Genomic DNA, 21,630 nt, shown 5'->3' with positions numbered 1-21,630 from the left:
CTTTTTTTCCCCCTTAAACCTGAAATCAAAACTGACTGTTAGCTCAAGTCCCTCATCAGACTGGTTTATGTCTATGATTAATCAGTATTAATCTTTATTTGTTCACTCCCCTACCATACCTAGCTATTACCAATCAGAAAATGCTGAGTCATCTCACACTCCAGTCACCATGATACTAACTAGCAAGCAGCAATGCTAGCGGGATTTCCACCATCTGTGCAGTAGTCTTCCATGATTGACAGAAGACTAGCATCTAGATCTGAGCCAATCACATCCCGGAACATAAAACCAATAAAAGTCCGGCTTTTCATTATTCTCTCCCTTATTCCGTTTCAGTCAGAAACACATCACAAAGCAGAAGAAAAATGTTACATTTTTTAAAATGTTGAGGTTTAATGTTAATATTGAACACAAACTGTGGTGCAAAGTCAATAATCTGTTATTTTTTCCCAAATTTACAAGCTTTCATGAAAGTGCATTTACTGCATGACCTAGCAAGCGTTAGCAAAACATATGGGTGAATGTGAACTAGCAAGCAAAAGCCAACCTATCAAGAGAAAGCTATCCAAGTGAGCATAGTCTACTATGCTAACTCTGTAACTGTTTATGCAGAATTGGACAAGCCTGATTCTTAGCCCTTGTGTTAAGTTCTGTTGCTGTTTTGTAAGATAGCATGTTTATCATTGGCATGAATTCCACGAATAAGTGCACAGCACGTTTCCAAATGCGATAAACACTGCCTTCATGTTGTTTTGTTTTGAGTTCACGTCATGCGTTTTTTTTTACATCACAGTGTGCTTTTGTTTTTGTCCTTTCTTCACCCCTGTCCTGTCATTGTGTGATTACCCTAATGTGTTCACCTGTTCAGTGTTAAGCCTTTGAATAGTTTGTCTATTTATGCCCTCTTGTTGCAAAGTCTTATCATGGATTTCTAGCATTACATCGTCTGTGCCTTATTTCCTGCTTCCCTCTTTCCTGGTTTTGACCCTCACTTTTGTTTTCACATTTTGATTATAGATTATTCTCATGTTACGCTATCTCTGCCTATGCTTTTACCACAACTATGGACTTTGGATTTTTTGAACACGAATTTACACACGTGTATCCTCCTTTCAGTAACCGCATGTTACAATATTGCTCACGTAAATTAGTGTCGAGACTGTATCAAGTGTGGTGGTGTGTTTTTAATGTGTTTGGTGTTTTATGTATGTAAACACATTGTTTTAAATGTTGCTTTGTGGATTTTTGTCCTAGTCATTCTTTTTCTTAAACATCAGCTTGTCCAGGGTCAGCAGGAGAAAATTAGCTATCTGGCTAATTTAAATACATTGACATAAAAAAAATTATATTAATGTTCATTGTCCTTAAGAAAGAAGGAAAACAACAATAAGACTGAAAAAGAAAGAAAGAAAATTAGGCCACGCCCATCCAAAGTTCTCATTTTTTTGTTCTAGCTTTGCACTGTGAGACTTCAAAGTTTTAATAAATTGTCTAGCAATAATATACAGCACTGAGACAGACAGACGGAGAGAGAGAGAGAGAGAGAGAGAGAGAGAGAGAGAGAGAGAGAGAGAGAGAGATCATGGTGTTAAACTGTGAAGTATGATCTCTTAAAGGGGATAATCAATTAAATCAACTTTACAGGCCTTTTAAGTCATAACCAGAAGAAAGCTGGTTTATGGCCTTAGAGGGAAGACTGAGTGAAGAACAAACGGAGGGAGGAAACACTCCAGTGGGTGAGCTTTGTCTTGTTCAGCAGCATTAGCAGCATTTTTTCCAGCCGGTAGAAACACCTGCATCTAATAAAACTGCTTCACGATGTCCTCACATGACCGAAAATAAAGCTGACCTCAGTATCTCTTACATCACACTGACTTTACAGGTTTACAAATGAATGACTCAGACATTTTACCATGCACTTCTGAATGAGTTCATTTACCAGAAAGGCTTCTTATGTTGTTCTGAAAGATTATGTACCTACTGTATGTACAGCCATCAACCTCGAGAATTAATGGCACCCTCCATGAAAATGCACAAATATTCATATATAAGAAGAATAACACAAGCAATAAGTGATATTTTGTGATATACACAAGCACAGAGTGATAGACACAAGTGATATACACAAGCACAGAGATGATTTAAATAAATACTTTTATTTAAATGTTTCTCCACACCTGTCCTGGAGAGAATAACCGCCCTCAGTCTCCTGTTGTAATGTCTTGGTTCACTCCTCCATGCAAAACATTTTAAGCTCTTTTATATTCTTAGGTTTGTGCATGTGGACTTGCCAGTTCAATTCACACCACAGATTTTCTGTAGGGTTCAAATACTCCAGACTGAGTCATTGCAAAACATTGACTGTCTGTTTCTTTAACCATTTCTGTGTTGGCTTGGAAGTATGTTTGGCTTATCATATTGGAGAAAGCTCCATTTATGGCCAAGTCAGAACCTCCTGGCAGAGGTAACCAAGTTTTGGGCTGAAATATCAATATATAATAATAGTCCCCCTTTTTCGCCAAACATGCTGATAGTGTGCAAGACCAAAAGGTTTTCCTGTTTCAGACATGTTTCTTTTTTTATGTCTGTAATTGTGCTAAATGGTATGTTTAATTGCTTATGTATTTTTATATAAATTTTTTTAATATCCAATACCCAATTTGTGAAAGTCAAAAACTGTCCTTCTCTTTTCCATTGAAAGTTCTTTGTTTTTCCCCATGGTAATTGAGGACAAAGGGATTTTACATGTGTGCAACCTTACATTCATAACCTATGGAAACAGAACATGGTTACAGACAACAACAGAGTTCCTGGGGACTCCTAGGACTGATAAGTTTTTCAAGAATCAGTCATTTCTTTGCATTTATTTAAATAATCCTTAATAGTGTCAGCAATCCTGCCACATGTGCTATCCATTATTTTTTTTAGAAAATATTAATATTTTCAAAAGGAGCTCTAATGAGAATGATTTTTTTGGTATAGATAAAGTGTTTCAATGATTTTTGCTCATTTTTCTGAAGGGTGCCAATATTTCAACCAGACACTATAGGTTCAAATTATATTATCTGACACCGAATTAAAAGCAGGATCACACCATTGTTTCTTTTTTATCAAAACAGCATTAATTCCAGCAAGATGTAGAAATGGCAGGAGTGTCAGCATGGTGTACAAATTACATCCCTAAAAAACAGAACAGAAGACATCAGACTGTAAATGTTAGAGTGAATTCATGCCTGCATCAGTGCGGAGGTGGATGTTAAAGATAAACTGGCGGAGGGAGAGCATGAGGAGAGAAACACTCTGCTAACTACAGTCTCTCTCTCTCTCTCTCTCTCTCTCACACACACACACACACACACACACACTGCTTATATAAGAGCTTGGCTGCAGAGGTTTTCATATGCATATCCACATCCGTATGCAGTTGTGAGCGCTAGATGTATAGACGGCACTTCCAATTCCCAGACACTAGGAATTTCTGATGTCTGACCACTGATGATGATAATGATGATGAAGATGAAGATGATGATGTTATACAAAACAGACTGTATAAGAGCTCAGGCATAGACAGACATACAGACTAATGGTACTGCTATAGAAATCAAAACTAGCCTTTTTTCCTTGTTAGCTCATGTCAATGGTCAGATTGTGCATGATTTAACTGTACTAATGACTTAAAGACATACTTATCATTTTTTTATCTGGAATCTTCCACTAAAAGTCAGCGACTTTTTCCTGCCTCTAAATGGCCTCAGATTTTTTTTGGTATGTCACTAATGTTGCATTCAACTCGACGTTGCACTTGTAATTCCCCACTTTCAACAAATAATAGCCACCAGTAATGGAGTGACGTCAAATCAACATGGCTAAGCACATCAGAAATAAACAAAGTAGCACTTATAGAGTTATGCTAGAGTTATGCTGTATATACAAGTATTTGCTTTAGTCCCATCAACATAGACATATTTGCTTGTTAAATCTATAACATTGACCATACAGTTCACTGCATGAGGAGGAAAATATACATCACTCATCACAGTTAGCTGGCTAGACTGTTGATGACAAAAGACAAATACAGAGGCATCCATGTTTTTTTTTTCCACTTTGCAAGTCAGAAAACGAAGTCTTTCCAACCTACAAATTATCATTTCAAGGATAAAACCAAAGTTTGCTCACCCAAACATGCTGCTTTACTTGGAAATACATCAAAAATGGGTTTAAATTTCTGTTATGTTTAAAGAACACTCCAGAATTTTCAGCCACAGGCAAGAATATTGATGTTAACTGAGTTGTAAACAAGTTTACTCTAAACTCAACTTTATAAAAAAATAAAGTTGAAGGGCACTTGTTGAATTCCATCAATAGAAATTAATGTGAAACACTAAATGTGTTGTTTGAAAGTAAAGCTCTACATCTGTATAATTTGTCCTTTCAAACCTGGAAGTACTTTTACAAAGTAAAGAATTGGTGGTTATTTTTTAGCAATGTAGCTTAAATATAGGCACAAAGAACCTTCTGGAAAGTAAACAGAATGACTTTTTAGTGTATTGCTCAAGCGTTGGACAAAAGTCAGATAAAATTCCATAAAAACAGATTTGGTAAGACTTTCTCTCACATCCAAAATCCTGCGCATCCAAAATCCCTTCATTGTTAAAGTATAACTGTTGTAGTTTTAACAATTACGCTTATATTTGTGAGTTTTGGAGTAAACAGGCCGTCCGTAGATTAAAAGTTGCTGGAGTATTGCGCTACATTTCCAGGGAATGTATAAGGAATGAAATATTACAGGAAATGTTTATAGGAAATACTCTACAAAATGGAGTATCTCAAAGTTGATTATTTTCCTAGAACAGCAAGTATTTTACTCTTCTCATGCCACAGCAATTTATAACAGTTACAATTTAAAGTTTAATTTACTAATGAACGACATGTCATGCTTTTTATCCATTTATAGCTATTTTTAACGTTGTGGAACATCAGCGCTTTCCTGGTATCACTTACATTATCACTTTCAACGCAGCACAAACTTCTCCATTCTGAAGACTTTCCCGAGTTCAAGCATGTACTCTTAGCTTTGATAAAATGTGATTGGTGAAGGTAAAGCCTAAGCAATATTTACCCAAGATTAGTCCCGCCCACTTTGCCTTGAAGGAAGTGAAGTTTCATGAGTAAATATAGACACAGAAAACCGAGCCAAGTCTATGCTGTAACTCGGAGCAACTCTGCGTCGTATAGCCGCAATGCATTCAGCAACTTTCAGTCCAACATTTGCATCAACGTCTACCATCATCTACTTATACATCAACGTCTACCATCATCTACTTATATATCAACGTCTACCATCATCTACTTGTACATACATTGTGCAATTTCTTGTTAATATGACGTCGAACATTGCTAGAAATTCTTGAGTGAGAAAAGAAGCCCTTATCCTTTGTTTGTTGGAGCTGACTGTGAAACCTGACGGTTATCTCTTATGTTCGAGATCGCTGAAATTTGATTTCCTGTTAAACACCTTTGTAAGTGTGCTAGCAATGTCCCTGTGTGACATCAGCTCGACACACAACACAACACAACTGCTAACCTCTCACGGGGAATAAGGAAAATACAACACCAACCAATCAATTAGCACCAGAAACATTCCTTTTAAAGAAAAAACATTTCTTAAGGTGATTTCTGAACACTGAGACAGCAATACGACAGCAACAGCAACAGCTTTCATTGTTTTTTTTGTTGTAAAGATTCAACAGATTCTCCATTAACGATGTATAGCACTGTGAGGGATCGAAATGATAAAGTGCAATGTGCACCAGTACAGCTCTGGGGGATTTACATGGCATCTCAGCAGGAAGAGCAATTAAACAGTGCTCTCCGGAGACAGCTGCAGGTTTCCTAGAAGCAGTGGATTAGATAATAAATTATTTTCCACAATGGGCTAATAGTGTGTTGATCCTGTCCAAACAACATGGATGACTCAACAGTTCTGCACTCTGGCGGCGGTTTCACAATGATTAAACAAACACGGCACACTTCAGGATGAGGACGGGAAGCGAAATTGACTTTGCTCGGTGTCAAGTGGACACTGGAGAGGGAGGAGTGTAGCACAGCGCAGTATTGATGGAGTAAAAAGAGGAGTGTGAAGGGAAGAGGGTGGAAGGCTTCGTCCAAATCCGCAGTCCAGAAGCTCGAACAATGCAGCCTACATTCACTACAAGGTGGCTTTTGAAAAACTCCCCCGTTTACGGAATACGACATTCCGAAAGGGGCAGTTTGTTTGTTTGTATGTGTGTGTGTGTGTGTGTGTGTGTGTGTGTGTGTGTTTACATCTTGGAGGGGAACACACGTCCCCACAAGGATAAGGCATGACATTTTTATCCTAGTCGGGACATTTGGCTGGGCACCACAAGGAAAACCGGATTTTTTTTTGTTTTGTTTTGTTTTTTGGTTTAAAAAAAAAAAAAAAAAAAAAAACTAAAAAAAATTTAAAAACTAAAAGAGCAAAAAGCTGTGTGTGTCAAGGGGAATGTTTTTATACCTTAGTGGGGACCACAAGTCCCTATAAGGAAAGCAATAGCATATTTTTAATTCCACTGACACACACACACACACACACACACGCCCCTTTTGGCTCTTTTATTTATTTATTTTAAAATAAAAGCCGCAGGATTTATTTTAGAAACAAAAAACAGGTTTTACTTGTGGGGATGATCCAAAAGTCCCCACAAGGAAAACCTGTTTTTTGTTACTTAAAAAAAAAAAAAAAAAAAAAAAAAAAAAAAAAAAACTGCAGCTTTTACATAAAAATAATAATAATAATAAAAAAAATAAAACACTAAAAGAACCAAAAGGTGTGTGCCTTGAGGGAATGTTTGTATAACCTGGTCCCAACAAAGACAGGAATATCTGACCGTTTTGACTTTGTGGGGAACTTTATCTGGTCCCCACAAAGAAAACCTGTTTTTGTTTATTAAAAAAAAAAACCCAGCTTTTATTTAAAAAACTAAAAAAGCCAAAATGTGTGTGTGGGGCGACATGTTTTTTTATATCACAATGGGGACCAAATGTCCCTACAGGGATTGGAATATCTGACAGTTAAGGTCCCAAAAGGAAAACCTGTTTTTGTTTATAAATTTTTTAAAATTATAATAGTTTTAGAGGCATAAGGTGTGTGTGTGTGTCTAGGGGATGTGGGAATGTTTTATATCTTAGTGGTTACAAAATGTCCCCACAAACATCATATCTGAGAGTTTTGACCTTGTGGGGACCTTTAGCTGGTCTCCACAAGGTCAAAACTGTTTTTTTTAAAAAAAGGCAGCTTTTATTTAAAAATAAATAAATAAATAAATAAATAAATGACTGAGGTTAAGGTTAAAATTAGCTTTAGGTGTACTGTAGCATTAATAATTACGTCAGTGGAAGGTCTTTACGAGGATTTTTCCATCACATGTCATATAAAAACTCATCTAGCTACTCAATTCGCTGTTCAAAAACAGTCGAGTGCGACAGAGCCTGTCTGTTTTAGTGCTGCTTTCCCGTCCCGGCACACACTGGCTCCTTTTCAGCACGTCCAAACACTCGAGCAGATGTCAGTTCCTTAAACGTAAAAGCTGCCATCTTGGAGTCTGGGTCTCAGACATTCATAACCACTTTGCTTTAAAAAAAAAAAAAAAAAGAAAAAAAAAAAAACCTCTAAAATCAACAGTGTGACATTTAACAGGCCAAAAAAGTTCAGAGCCTGCCATCTGGGATGACGAATGACCTTTTTCCGTCAGATAGGATTTCCCATTTCTACCTTCACCTTGTCTGGGCTCAACACTTTTTATATACATTTCTAGGCAGGATTTTCGTCATCCAGGCCATTTTGGATGCCATCAAGGAAGTCAAGGTGATTAATGCTACAGTCCTGAAAGATCCCAAGAACTCCAGGGGATGTCCATAGGAAAACACCACAAGCTTTTCCAAATCCAGCAGACTGTGAAATGTGCAAGCAAATGAGAAGGCAGCGTAAGAGTCGAGGCAATCATCACCACATTTACATCTACTCTAGAGATAAAAGGTGGTGGAACTCTGACAGTGATGAAGGAGGAGTTTGCAGTTTCAATTAGATCTCACGCCAATGATCAGTGTGTTTCCTTGCTGCCTCTCCACACACACACACACACACACACACACACACACACACACACACACACACACATACACACACATACACACACATACACACACATACACACTCTCTAACATTAAGCAAAACAATTGCGACGCATCGACTGGGATAGTCATTTGTAGTCATTTGGCGGATTTCAATTCATTCACTTGGATAGCGGGATTCGCACGTCTAGCATCAAATCTGTGTTCACGAGATCAGACTGCACTTCACTAGCTAGCTAGCTAACTCAATCTCCAAGCCACCAAATGCGAGCCTGGTTTTCTGCCCGATTAGAATCGTATAATCTGACGTAGAAAACACGTTATCGCACAGTCTGTTATAGAATTCGGCAGAGATTTTATTGGGATCATCTCCCTCAGAGTGTGACGAGTAATAATCTTTAATAATCTTTAATCTGTGCTGAAATCGCACAGTGTGAAACAGGCTTTAGACGAATGAACCACTTCAGCCCCAATGAGCATTAACCTCCGAGCCACTAGTGACCATTAAACAGCATCTCAAATCCTAGAGATTTAATAAACAGCTCTCCGGCCCGCTTTAATGTTCTTTCACTAATGAAACAAGCCATGGGAACCCTTTTATAAGGATCCTCTCAGGAAATACAGAAAAAGGTCCAGATTTATAAACAGCACTCACTTTCAGTACCACCTCACAGATTCACAGCATTCAAAGCGAGCAATGAAATAGCAATTTGTCACGTCAGTAAGCACCCAAACTCCCGAACAGGGATATAGTGAGGAAGATGGAGGACAGAGAACTCAACAGTCCAAAGAGTGACTTTGATAAAGATAAACTGAGACTATACAAGTCAGTTCTTGCAGTGGAGACAGCGCAGAAGTTTAACTCTCACATTTAAGATCCTTATCAACACACACACACACACACACACACACACACAAACACACGCACACACACACGCACGGTTTCAGTATTCAGATTTTCTCATATGAATAATCCTTTTCTTTTAATGTGATATACATTCACCGTTCACTTTAATAAGAACACCTAGACACCTACTCATTCATGCATTTATCTAATCAGCCACACACACACACACACAGCCACACACACACACACACACACACACACACACACACACTTAAGCTCAGGTTTTTCCGATAATGTTCACATCAAACATCAGAATAGAGGGAAAAAATCCAATCTCAGTGACTTTAATGGTTGTTGATGCCAGACAGGCTGGTTTGAGTATTTAAGAAACTGCTCATCTCCTGGGATTTTCACACACACACACACACACACACACACACACATATACACAAAGTCACTAGAGTTTACACAGAATGGTGCAAAAAACAAAAAAGATTTTTCCAATTCTGCAGGCAGAGACACCCTGTTAATGAGACAGGACAGAGGAGAATGGTCAGACTGATTTGAGTTGACAGGAAGGCTACGGTAACTCAAACAACCACTCTTTCCAAACGTGGTGAGCAGAAAAGCATCTCAGAATACAAAACATGTCGAACCTTGAGGTGGATGAGCTACAACAGCTGAAGACCACATCAGGGTTCACTCCTGTCAGCCAAGAAGAGGAATCTGAGGCTACAGTGGGCGCAGGTTCACCGAAACCGGACAGCTGATGATTGGTGAAAGACGGTGAGTATGTTAAAAAGACAGCCAGCATTTATTCACCTAAGAAACTACTTATGACTGTGTTACAATATGAGTGCTATATTGTATCATAGGTTAAATGTGAACACCAGTGCCATGGTCATTGATCTTTCATAGAGCTCAACGGATGAGTATTCGTTCCTATACAGTATTATCATTTTGCAACAATAACGCATGACCAGCTTTTGATGTTTCATGGAGGGTCATTTCTGAACAGAGTTCCACACAAACCCACACACATGGCGCAGAGTCTGAATCCCAATCACTTCTCGAGAGGCTGCGATGTGTGGGAACATACTGCGCTGAAATTCCTGCTCTGATGCAGAGGCCGACACTCTTTCAGTGAGCAGTGTGGGTTATACAATCCGCTCCGAGGCAGTGTTCTCTGCAGCATTTCATCCACCGTCTGATTCCTCCCTTCACCAATGTGTGTGTGTGTGTGTGTGTGTTTATGAACGCTTGGCGTAATACCTCCATGGAGACTAAAGGCTGTTGTATAGACCTCAGACTCAGAGCCACTGCAACCTGAGATGATAAAAACTCAACGTCATGCTGAAAAAAAGTACTGACTGCGATGCATCATGGGAATGCAGGAGAGTATACAGACACTGGCTTGCTCTGATACTTGATTACATATGCCCATGTGGACAAATTATAAAGTAATTAGCTAGCCAAGTGCAAAAGTTAGCGCTCCAGTGTGGTTAAAAGCCCCATGTTTTGGTTGCCTGGAAACCTAGACTCAAAAATGGTTGCTAAAGTAATTCTGCATATGACTAAAGGTTGTAACTCATAATGATTATTCCTAGTTGGAGGTCAGAATTAACAAAGAAAATTCAGACTTTCTACTCGAGAACTCGGGACGCTATCGTCAACCCCTCGAGTTCAGCAAGTGACATCAACTCAACATGGCTGCTCACAGCATCAACAGTAAACAACGTAGCACTTCTTAAAATTTCTTTAAATTATCTATAATGTATATACAAGTATTCGCTTTAGATCAATCAGCAAAAAGGACTATTAGACAAAAGACAAACATGGAGGAATCCATGTTTTTTTCCCCACTTTGTAGCTCGAATGCATGAAGATCGAAAATTAGGTCATTTCCAGCTCCAAGCTCTTGATGTCTGAGCTAAGTCGAACGCAGTATAATAACATATAACAAGCGTGAATTAATACAGATAAAGCGAAATGAAAGTTCTTTATCCCTAAGTATTCCTACACATTCCAATGTAGCGCATTGTGTTTGCGTTTCCGAAGTCATTTCAGTCATGAGCCATGTTCTCATCGCGCACCAGGTATAAAAACATATATACGACAGATACAATGGTAAGTAATGAAAAATGAATTATGTTAGATTGCTGTTATGAAAACGTTATGTAAAATCAGCACACACTTAACGTTTTAATCTTTTTAATCACGGTCTCATGATATCTCTATAGAAACCCAACTAAAAATTTCACTCTTTCAAATTTCATATTCAAATTTGGTGAAAAGAACTGTGGGATACATGTGATGTTGCTTCAGACTTATCCAAAAAAGGAAACTTAATAGACTGGTTCTGCTGTCATGCTCCCTTCCAAACAAGAGAGACTTTATCTCACAAACACAACTCTTGCTCTCCTACTAAACAGAAGATTGGCATAGTAAAGATGTTTTCAAGGGTCCATGAGAACAATGTTGTTACGTATCACAGAACTGATTATAAGCACAAGCCAAACTGACGCACAAAGCAAAATCCCCTGAATTAACACTTTAGATATAGTGTCGGATTAACACCCGCAGCGACTGTGCAAGTTTATCCGGACCTAAATTCAACACCAGAGGTTAATTCAATACCGTTGGTGTTAATGAGACTGAATGTGTGAAGCTCATGAGACAAGGACGACCGATTTATTCCTATATTTGTTTATGCACCAAACAACAGAGTCCATGTCAGCGCTGAAGGCCAGACGGAGTAAAGCCACAGCAGACAGACAGCTTTACTGTAAAACCCCTGTGATTCATTTCCACCTGTGGAAACTTTCCTCATATCCCATGATGTCAGAAGAACCAAAATTTTATTAATTAAACACCACCAATAAAAATATTAATATCTACAGTCTCAAATTAACGCTTAGTAAGCTTGTGAAATATATATGTATTGAGGAAAAGAGGAAATAATGCGTAAAAAAGTTAAACATTATGCTATAAATATTATGTAAATGTTTGCTCTCTTTAATATATAGTGTGGGGGTTGAAAATAATGAGACTGCCCTCGTTCATCCATCGCTAGCTGTCGTGTTGCTATGGTTACCATACAAAAGACACAAGTGATCTTTCACCTGCAGGATTATAAGCTGCAACTTTTCATATGATGAACGGAGAGAGGGATGGGGAGTCGTTTACAAATGTAAGAGTCTTTTAGAAATTTAATTCTATCATTTGAGGAGTTGTTTGGAAATGTAAGGGTATCAACTGAGGAGTCATTTACAAATGAAAGTGTATCATTTGAGGAGTCATTTACAAATGTACGTGTATCATTTGAGGAGTCATTTAGAAATGTATGGGTATCAATTGAGGAGTCATTTAGAAATGTATGGGTATCAATTGAGGAGTCATTTACAAATGAAAGTGTATCATTTGAGGAGTCGTTTAGAAATGTAAAGGTATCAATTGAGGAGTCGTTTACAAATGAAAGTGTATCATTTGAGGAGTTGTTTGGAAATGTAAGTGTATCATTTGAGGAGTCATTTACAAATGAATGTGTATCATTTGAAGAGTCATTTATGACTGTATGTGTATCATTTGAGGAGTCATTTACAAATGAAAGTGTATCATTTATAAATTTGTTAACTAATGTATGTGTATCATTTGAGGAGTAAGTCTAAGTATATGCACGTCTATCACTTGATGAGTCATTATAAATGAAAATGTGTCATTTCAAGAAATGTTTACAACTGTAAATATATCATTTAATGAGTTGTTTACAAATCTAAGTATCGTTTGAGGAGTCATTTACAAATGCACATATATCATTGGAAGAGTCACTGGAAGAGTATGCATAGAATTTGAGGAGTCGTTTACAAATGTACGTGAATCACTTGTCTTGTAGCTAACAGGTTTGTGTTTATAATTGTGCTTTCAGAATAAAAATTTTACATAACAGTACCTCACAGCTCCTGGAGCTAACTTGCCTCTAAGGCACACAAGCCTTAGTATGCAGAAATGTTCCAGTGTTCACTTGTGCCTAGTGTTTAAATACCCCTATGGCTGAATGGGGGAAAACTTCGAGAAAACACTGGAGACTCCTTCCATAAATGTTAAACAAACTCCAAGAGTGCTTATATTTAGTATAATCGCACTGGAACGTTTCATTGTGTGTATCACACCGCTCATCTCTGTTTGCAACATAAAATACGTAAAGTTCCACTTCCTAGTTCGAAACGGTTACTAAAGAAGTGTTAGCGACATCATCAGCGGTACGGCAAACAACACGTTTTTCACAAATATAACTTAAAATATGATCGCTCGTTAGATGAAGATGAAAAGGAAGAAGGGACGCCAATTTCGCCAGATGCACCTTTAACAGAAATGTATAAATTGTTGTGAGCTAGCTAGCTGAAGTGTTATTATGTGGGTGTGGCTCCATCGGGAACTATTTCCTCCAGCGGAGCAAAAATAAACAAAACATTCAGCCACATCGTGTCCGAAATGTCACTTTATATAACAACTTAATTAGTTGGAACAACTTAATTGGTTAAGCCTTGATTTCAATGGCTACGTTTCAACATTTACATGCATACCAAATTCCGTTTAAGGTCTATATTTGGGTTGCAGCCATATTCCGAATACGATGTTTATATGTGTACAGGCATCGGAATATTCCTTCGTTCAGTGGATTTTCTGAATAAGGTGTTTACATGTAACAAATTTCCGATTAAAACCGGCATATTCCATAGATGCGAATTGGAATTTGGGGAATCAGAATATTGTCTTAATCGGAATCGGGCAATCAGATTGTGGCGTTTACATGACACAACCCTAATTAGGATATCGCCAAATTACGATTAATACGGGAATATTGATGTGCACATAAACATAGTCATTGTAAGCTAGCTAGCTGACCTGTTATAAAGTGACTGCGGCTTCTTCGGGATCTATTTCCAATAGCGGAGCAAAAATAAACAAAACATTCGACCACATTGTGTCCGAAATGCCACTTTATCTTAATTTCTTGTTTGTAAAACTGCTGTATAAAAACAACACTGAACGAGCAAGAGTGCGATTATACTTCTGCACTGCTTCGTGCCTGCGCCGAATCACAGCCGTGCCGATATTCGGTATAACCGCAATCTTGGTCTTGATATTGCTTAATTAATCAACCTTCTGACCACTACCGTGTGTAACAACTTAATTAATTAATTACGCCTTGGTTTCACTAGTAGACTGCAGAGGAGACAATGTGATCACAAGCAGACGAGGTATAACGAGAAATCGTTGAAATATCGGTATAAAGAGGAAGAATATCGCGGTAACGATAATATCGTGCAGTTCTGAGTGAAAACACTGCGGGATGTTTTTCATCAAATTCCTTCCTCAAGTCTGAGCTGCTAAAAACTTGTTTTTGTATGACTCAGAGCTGGAGATAGAGTTGTTGTTCACGTTACAACAACTTGTAGATTTATTTATTTTTTTCAGTTTCAGGTCAAAATGAAACGGAAACATTTATGTTTGTGATGGTTGTGTTTGAAGCAGAGCCGGTAGCTTTCCTTCATGCAACTTTTAAGTTGATCCATGCTGATGATGATGATGATGATGATGATGAGGGAGTGCAGCACACCTACCTTGGAGGTTTTGCACTCGGATGTCGCTGATCTGACCGATCAGTTCCTCCCTCTCGAACCAGTCAGTCCACTCCTGGCCGGCCATGATGGCACAGCAGCTCCTCTCTGCACCTGGTGCTTTAAAACTCTTTTGCTTTAAAATACTCCTCAGTGCTGCTCAGTGCCCATGCGTGCAGATGTGGGAAAATCCAGCTGCTGCTGCTGCTGCTGCTGTTTCTGCCTCCGGCTCGCGCATGATCAGGATGATGATGATGATGGTGGTGATGAAGGTGCAGCGAGTTTCCTGCAGCAGCACTACACATACACTCACGCGCGCACACACACACTCTCTCCCTCTCTCCCTCTTTCTCTCTCTCTCTCTCTCTCTCTGGACTGAAATGCAGTGCAATGGTAGAAGCACCTGGGTCAGATTTCCCGTCATTCTCTGTGCACGCCTACTAACCAGGGTTGCCAGAGTACAAAGATCAGGGTTGCCAAGTAATCATCTGATCCCACCTAATCCCTCATAATCCCTCCTGCACTGCACTGTAACCTGTTTCTCTTTATGGTTTACTTAAAGGTGCATTAGGTAAGATTAACATGTCATTTTTTTTTTTTTAAATCTCTAATAGTTATGTGGGTTCAACATTTCGCCCATGTTCACGCCAGGATCTATAGTGGCCCGTAGATTGTCTATAAATTGACTGACAGTACTCACATCCAAACACAAACAAGCATTCCAGACCGGAAGTCCGTTTTCCAAATGGGTTTTATCAGCAATTTATACAGCAATACACTTTCATTAAGGCCACAGTCATATTTTTTAAACATATTCTACATATCTTCCAAGTTATTTGCACAAGTAAGGAATAAAAAAATCAACTATTGCACCTTTAATGAGATTTAGAAATCATATCTTGTTTAACTGTCCTAACGACAAATGGGAAATTTGTGACTGAGTTTAATCCTTAAGTTTAATCCTCGATTTAAGCATCACAACTGAATATGTGTCATGATTATATGTATTATATTCTATCATTTTAAAATAATAGATAAATAAGCATTATTTAATCAATCAATTCAATACAAAATAATATAGTGAATAATTGTCCATTCTCTGTACCGCTACACAGGGTCATCTGGAGCCTATCCTAGGGGTACCGGTTCACTGCAGGGCACAATCACACACTCACTCACCACAAACAATTTGGAAATGCCAATCAGCCTACAATGCATGTCTTTGGACTGGGGGATGAAACTGGGGTATGCAGAGGAAACCCCCGAAGCACAGGGAGAACATGCAAGCTCCACACTCACAGTACAGAGGCGGGATTTGAACCACCAACCCTGGAGGTAACCCCCAAGGCAACAGTGCTAACCACTGAGCCACCGTATACATATATACATATATACATAGATAATGTATGATATATGATAAGATTTATCTTTTTTAAAAAAAAGCTAATTACTAATCCAGTATTTATTTATTTATTTTTTAAACATATATATATAGGCCAATTATAAATTAAAATGCACAACATGGCAACCCTGCCCACTGCAGTATCCCTTAGGGATTGTAAAAGCTTTGAATATCATGTAGACCTGCTTTTAAATGTTGCCAGATTGGCCATATTCCCTCCTCTTTAAGATATTTTTAACCACATTGTGATGGGAAAATGGCCTTGTGGGATTGTGAACAACCAGATGCCAAGGGGACTTGTTTTTTTTTTCTTTTTCCCGTGACCTTTAACTCAGCTTATTTGGTTCAGATGTCTACAAGCTGGTCCACCATTGCTATTGTTGCTGAACCTTTCTCTTCTTTTTGTTTCTGCCTTTTCTGGTATGAGGTGGACAGGATTTGGGGTTTATTTATCTATTTATTTATTTGGATTTTACCCTCCAAATGTATTTGATAGTCTTCGTTTTGATTAGCATCTATTTAAACATCTTATCTGAAACATATTATACATTCCTGACCCAACGTCTACAAGTTTTAAAAAAACAAGCATCAAAAACAAAAGTCCAGCCCAAAATTAAATGATTGAATTATTTTTCCTCACAATAATTATTGTCAATCAGCAAAGCCATGTTTGGTGCTCGGAGCTAATGCAGCTAGCAAGTAATAGTCGCTTTTTTAGCGACTAGTTTAACATTGTACACACTCACTTCAGTGTTCCAATGTTTCAGTAGCAGAATAAATAAGTATACAAGTTAATTTGCATCTATATTATCATCCAAATCACTTCTAAAGTCCAGTTGGGTGTCAAAACAGCTACAGTTCCCACCTGAGTCTGATGCTATGCTAGCCAAACTATGTGCTAAACAATAGCGTTGTTCATGGCTTCAAAATGGAGCTACAAGCATTTTGTTTTTATACATAACAGTGTGTCATATCGTGTCAGAAAACATGTAAAGAAGTCTGTTTGAGACACTGAACAACTCCACAAAGCTGTTTAAAGTGAATGTGTGAGTGTTTGTCATGCAGTTTGAACAATGCTAATCTAATGGCTGTAAGCTTTCCTTATTGTTAGCTACATTAGCCTTGTAGCTCTGGTGCAAAACAAGCAATCTATAGACTCTAAATGTTGACGTGAAGGGAAAAAGTGCAAAAATTTGATTTTCAATTTTAAAATCCCTGTTACAACTGCAGAAATGGCATCAGTATGACCCCTTGTCATAATATAATCTGCTCGTCACACATAGCCTTATGCTCTTATGATCTAAATATTATTTAAGTTACAAATAAGAAGTGGTGTTTTTAAGATGAAATGTTCTCCCTTTGGCTTTAGGAGGTGTCGTAAATTTAGAGAATCTAAGGTTTATATGACAGAGCAGCCATGGCACCAGAATTAAATATTTACTCAAGCTTGTAATAGTCTTGGTCAGTCGGTTTCACAAGACAGATGCAGTCTGCATTCATGAGGCTTATACAGGTGTAGTTTCTGTTCTGATCGTGATGACTGAGCACTAAAGAATGTCCACTGTTTTACATGAGCCGTGATTCACCTCCATTAAAGTTTAAACCAGGAATAGACTACACAAATTCAATTTGATCTGGCAACCCTGATAGTTCTGTTATATTTCAGGTTAAATATTCTTTGTATACACAATAATATATCAGGTTACAGGACATCCTGAGGCACCAGGCTACATTAGTTATTCTTTGATCATCCCCTCACCTTCAGCAGTTATGAAGACAATTAGTGAAATATAGAAATCATGAGCCATGAGGTGATTACAAAAAATCTAGTCGGCGTCATTAACAAGTTCACCTAACTGTGTTTCTTTTAAATTGTGTTCACACACACACCTACTGACACTAGGCATGAACTAAAAGGTTAAAAAAGCACCACAGATGGGCCAAATTGGTGTATAGAATAAATATGAATGTAAATACTGTATGTAATGTAATGTAAGTATATAGTATCTAGATAGATAGACAGACTTACAATAACCTGGTTGCATAAGTGTGCACACCCTTTTATAATGGGGTATGTGACAATGCACAGAATGAATCAATCACATTCAAACTCATGTACAAAAGTAATTACCATACACCTGTCATCACTGAAGTGATTCTGATTAACATCAAATAAAGATCAGCTGTTTCTGTAGGATTTTCTTGACATCTTCTTGGTTTCATCTGACTGCTCAAGCAGGTCTGCAAAGAGCTTACAAAGCATTTACGGGATCTCAGGAGAGGAGCACAAAAGAATTTCTAAAACATTAGATATACCATGGAACACTGTGAGGACAATCATCAATAAGTGGAGAAAATGAGGGACCACAGTGACATTACCAAGAACAGGACGTTCCTCTGAAACAGACGAAAGGAAAAGACAAAAACTTATCATGCAGCTCACTCAGAGACTTACAGCAGCATTAAAGGAGCTGCTGGAATATCTGGCAAGTACTGGTCACCTGCCTAAATCACCCCAAACCATGTAGCAAAATGTATTATGGTTTGATGAGACCAAAGTAGAACTTTTTGGCCATAAATCTAAAAGATATGTTTGACACAAAACAAGACAGCTTATTAGCCAAAGAACACTATACCCACAGTGAAGCATGGTGGTGGCGGCATCATGCTATGGGGCTGCTTCTTTTCGGCTGGGAAAATACCAACCTCTTTTGGGGCAAAACCTGCAGGCCTCTGTTTGAGAGCTGATGAAAATTTTCACCTTCCAGCATGATAACAATACAATGCACAAATCCAAGTCAAGAAAGGAACAGCTTTAGAAGAAGAAGATATATATTTTGGAATGGGCCAGTCAGAGCCAGTCGAATAAATAAAATTACCCAATCAAGATGTGCTAAGTTGGTAGGATTGTACTCAAAAAACCTGAGTACTCTATTACAAGCAACAAGCAACAAGCAACAAAGTATTAGTTAAAGGGTGTGTACACTTGTGCAACCAGGTTATTAAAAGTTTCTGTTTGTTTTTCACTTGAATTTTGTTGGTTGCGATATCACATTAAAGGTGGAAAAAGATCTGATATTTATCTTGTCATGGTTTATACTCTGTTGAAGGGATGTTCTCTTCCTTTGTCATACATAGCACACTGTTGCACACGGTAACTCATTTACTTGAATTTAGGCAATTGCTATGTGGAGGCTTTTAAATAAATACACTAGTGCTACATTAACCCACCCCTGTGTATATAAGAGCTCTCCTACTCTATAATCATGATTCAGTAATTGGAGCAATCTCTTCAGTAGTATTCTCTTAAGAAATACAGCTACAAAATTAGGTTAAATTAGGTATCCTGATTAGCAGCCACTTGCAACTCGCCGCCTGAAAATTTCCTAAGACATTAAGACAGATGATTAAAATCTAAGCAGTTCAGCTCCCAGGAATGTGAATGTGAATTTCCTGCAGAGGAGGGAGGATGGAGCAGTCCACAGTCTAAAGGGAGGCCACATTGTGTGTTATAGGAATGACTTCCCAAATGACTTGTCTTATCTTCGTGGCTGAGATGAACTGAAACTGTGCAGTGTCACCACTGCAGTGGTATTTATATTATTTATGCAGGCAGGCTGATGTCTCTGTCGCTGAAGGGACCAGCTGTTATGTAACAGAGTAGAAAGATAAAGACTCACACAGCCCACACATTACCAAGCAGAATTTCTCAACTCTAAAGTCCTTTTGATCAACTACTGTATTATGAATAATGCACTATTACATTTAAGCACTTTATTAACTATGTAAGAATAAATTGCGATGATGCATGCTGTTATAGGAAAATAATCAACCACAGGGTGTATTGCAGCCTTATGCAACGTGGAGTTACTGTTACCACCCCAATTTGCCAATGGTTTTATATATATATATATATATATATATATATATATATATATATATATATATATATATATATTAATTAAAGAACAACCTCATACTTTTTATCCATGGTTTAAAGTATAATGTGTCGAAAGTATCATTTTTAATTCATTCATGACAGCAAATTGCTGTGGTATAAGAGAAATAAAACACTACATCATGTGCTATTCTGAGAAAATAATCAACTTAAGCAGTATACGACTACGATACAACTTTTTTGTAACTTTTATGGGTTAAACAGCACCTGTCATGTCCACCTAGGTTCTGACCCCTATGGCTTTCAAAACCCTCTACAGCCATTTTGACCCTCTTGGTTTTCCACATTCCTTATTTGGTCATTGCTTCCTGTCGCAGTAATCATCCACACTTTTAATTGGTGACACACTGTTTCTGTTTTATCATTCAAAAGAGGGGGCAATGAGTTTTACGTCAGGGTGAATCCATCAGGATAAATCCGTAGATATGTTGGATAAAAGTTTATGGTTTTATTTTATGTTAATATTTATTGCCTCATTCAACTAGCTATCTACAGTCCACAAGCCACATTAATGTTTGTCAACAAGTTAGCTGTTAGCTGATATTTCCGATCTCACCTCAGAAATGTTGTAATTACTGCTAAACACAGTATCATTACAATGACTCATATCTCTCTACGCTTTTGAAGGGAGTGCTGAAGGAAGTGGCTGTAGTTGGATTCTTTTTGGTGAATACAGAATAATCTGGGTTTTTTCCCTTTCTTTTTGCAGGCTTAGGCAAATCAGTTATTCATTAATTCATTCATTTATCTTCAGTAAATGCTGAAATGCTTCCATGGAGACTTCTTTTCAGCAACTGAGCTGCTCATTTGTGTGAAAGATGAGATGTGTGCTTTACTCTCAGCTGTGTGTATGAATCAAGAGTTTTATGAGAGTTAGGATTTATCAAGATAAATGGAAATAATTCTTCATAATGTAACACACAGCAGCACAATAACATTAATGCAGGGATGCTTATTGTATTTGTCAATGACATTTTCAGTGCCTTTCTGAATCATTAAAAATGCAATGACAAGTAGTGTTTTTTTTTGTTTTTTTTTTAATTTCTTTCAATGACTTCAGCCATAGTTGACCAATCGCAAATCACGGATCATAATATCACAAAGTTTGGGAAAGAGCCATATGAGGGCTGAAAGAGTCAACTCTTATTGGTGAAGCAAATGATTTGACTCACTGGAAAGAAAAAAGATATAACAATATAATAAGAAAAATGCTGTGAACATACTATGACATAGTATTCAGCAGATAAGCTCATACCATATATGGACATAGCAGTTATAGCCAGTATTCCCATCACCAGCTTCAGCTACCATCCACTAAAATCACTGACTGCACCTTTAAACACCTTATTTCTGTATATTGTGCTTTTCTATTCTTGTTTTTCACTAGTATTAATCTGCTTCCTGCTTCCCAGTGTATTGTTTTACAGCCTGATTTCCTGGTTCATGACTATTTGATTAGCCTTTGTTCACTGTCTGCCAGTTTCTCGACTCAGCTACAACCTGGGATTATGAATAAAGCTGAAATAAACCTCTGCAGGAGGATGTACACTGCTCTCCTGAGTACACCATGTTATAGCTCTGGCACAGAGGTGATAAAACAGAGCTACACTGGGAGATGGAAACTGATTAGCATTAAACAGGTCATAAAAAC

At 37.9% G+C, this 21,630-nt stretch overlaps 1 protein-coding gene across 2 annotated transcripts in view; it reads right to left on the bottom strand.

Annotated features, from left to right (window-relative positions):
• clmna (calmin a) overlaps positions 1–15,007 on the bottom strand; it is a 33,700-nt gene extending 18,693 nt beyond the window's left edge. For both annotated transcript variants that reach the window (XM_034308118.2, XM_026926431.3), the window contains exon 1: positions 14,623–15,007. In XM_034308118.2, the coding sequence (XP_034164009.2) occupies positions 14,623–14,707 (85 nt within the window). In that variant the 5' untranslated portion in view covers positions 14,708–15,007. The remainder of the gene's footprint in view (positions 1–14,622) is intronic.
• Between the last annotated feature and the right edge of the window lie 6,623 nt (positions 15,008–21,630).

The sequence above is a fragment of the Pangasianodon hypophthalmus genome, chromosome 10 (genome assembly GCF_027358585.1).
Source record: "Pangasianodon hypophthalmus isolate fPanHyp1 chromosome 10, fPanHyp1.pri, whole genome shotgun sequence".
Taxonomy (NCBI): Eukaryota; Metazoa; Chordata; class Actinopteri; order Siluriformes; family Pangasiidae; genus Pangasianodon; species Pangasianodon hypophthalmus.
Note: the sequence above shows the minus strand (reverse complement) of the source record. Positions and strands in the feature narration are given on the sequence as shown.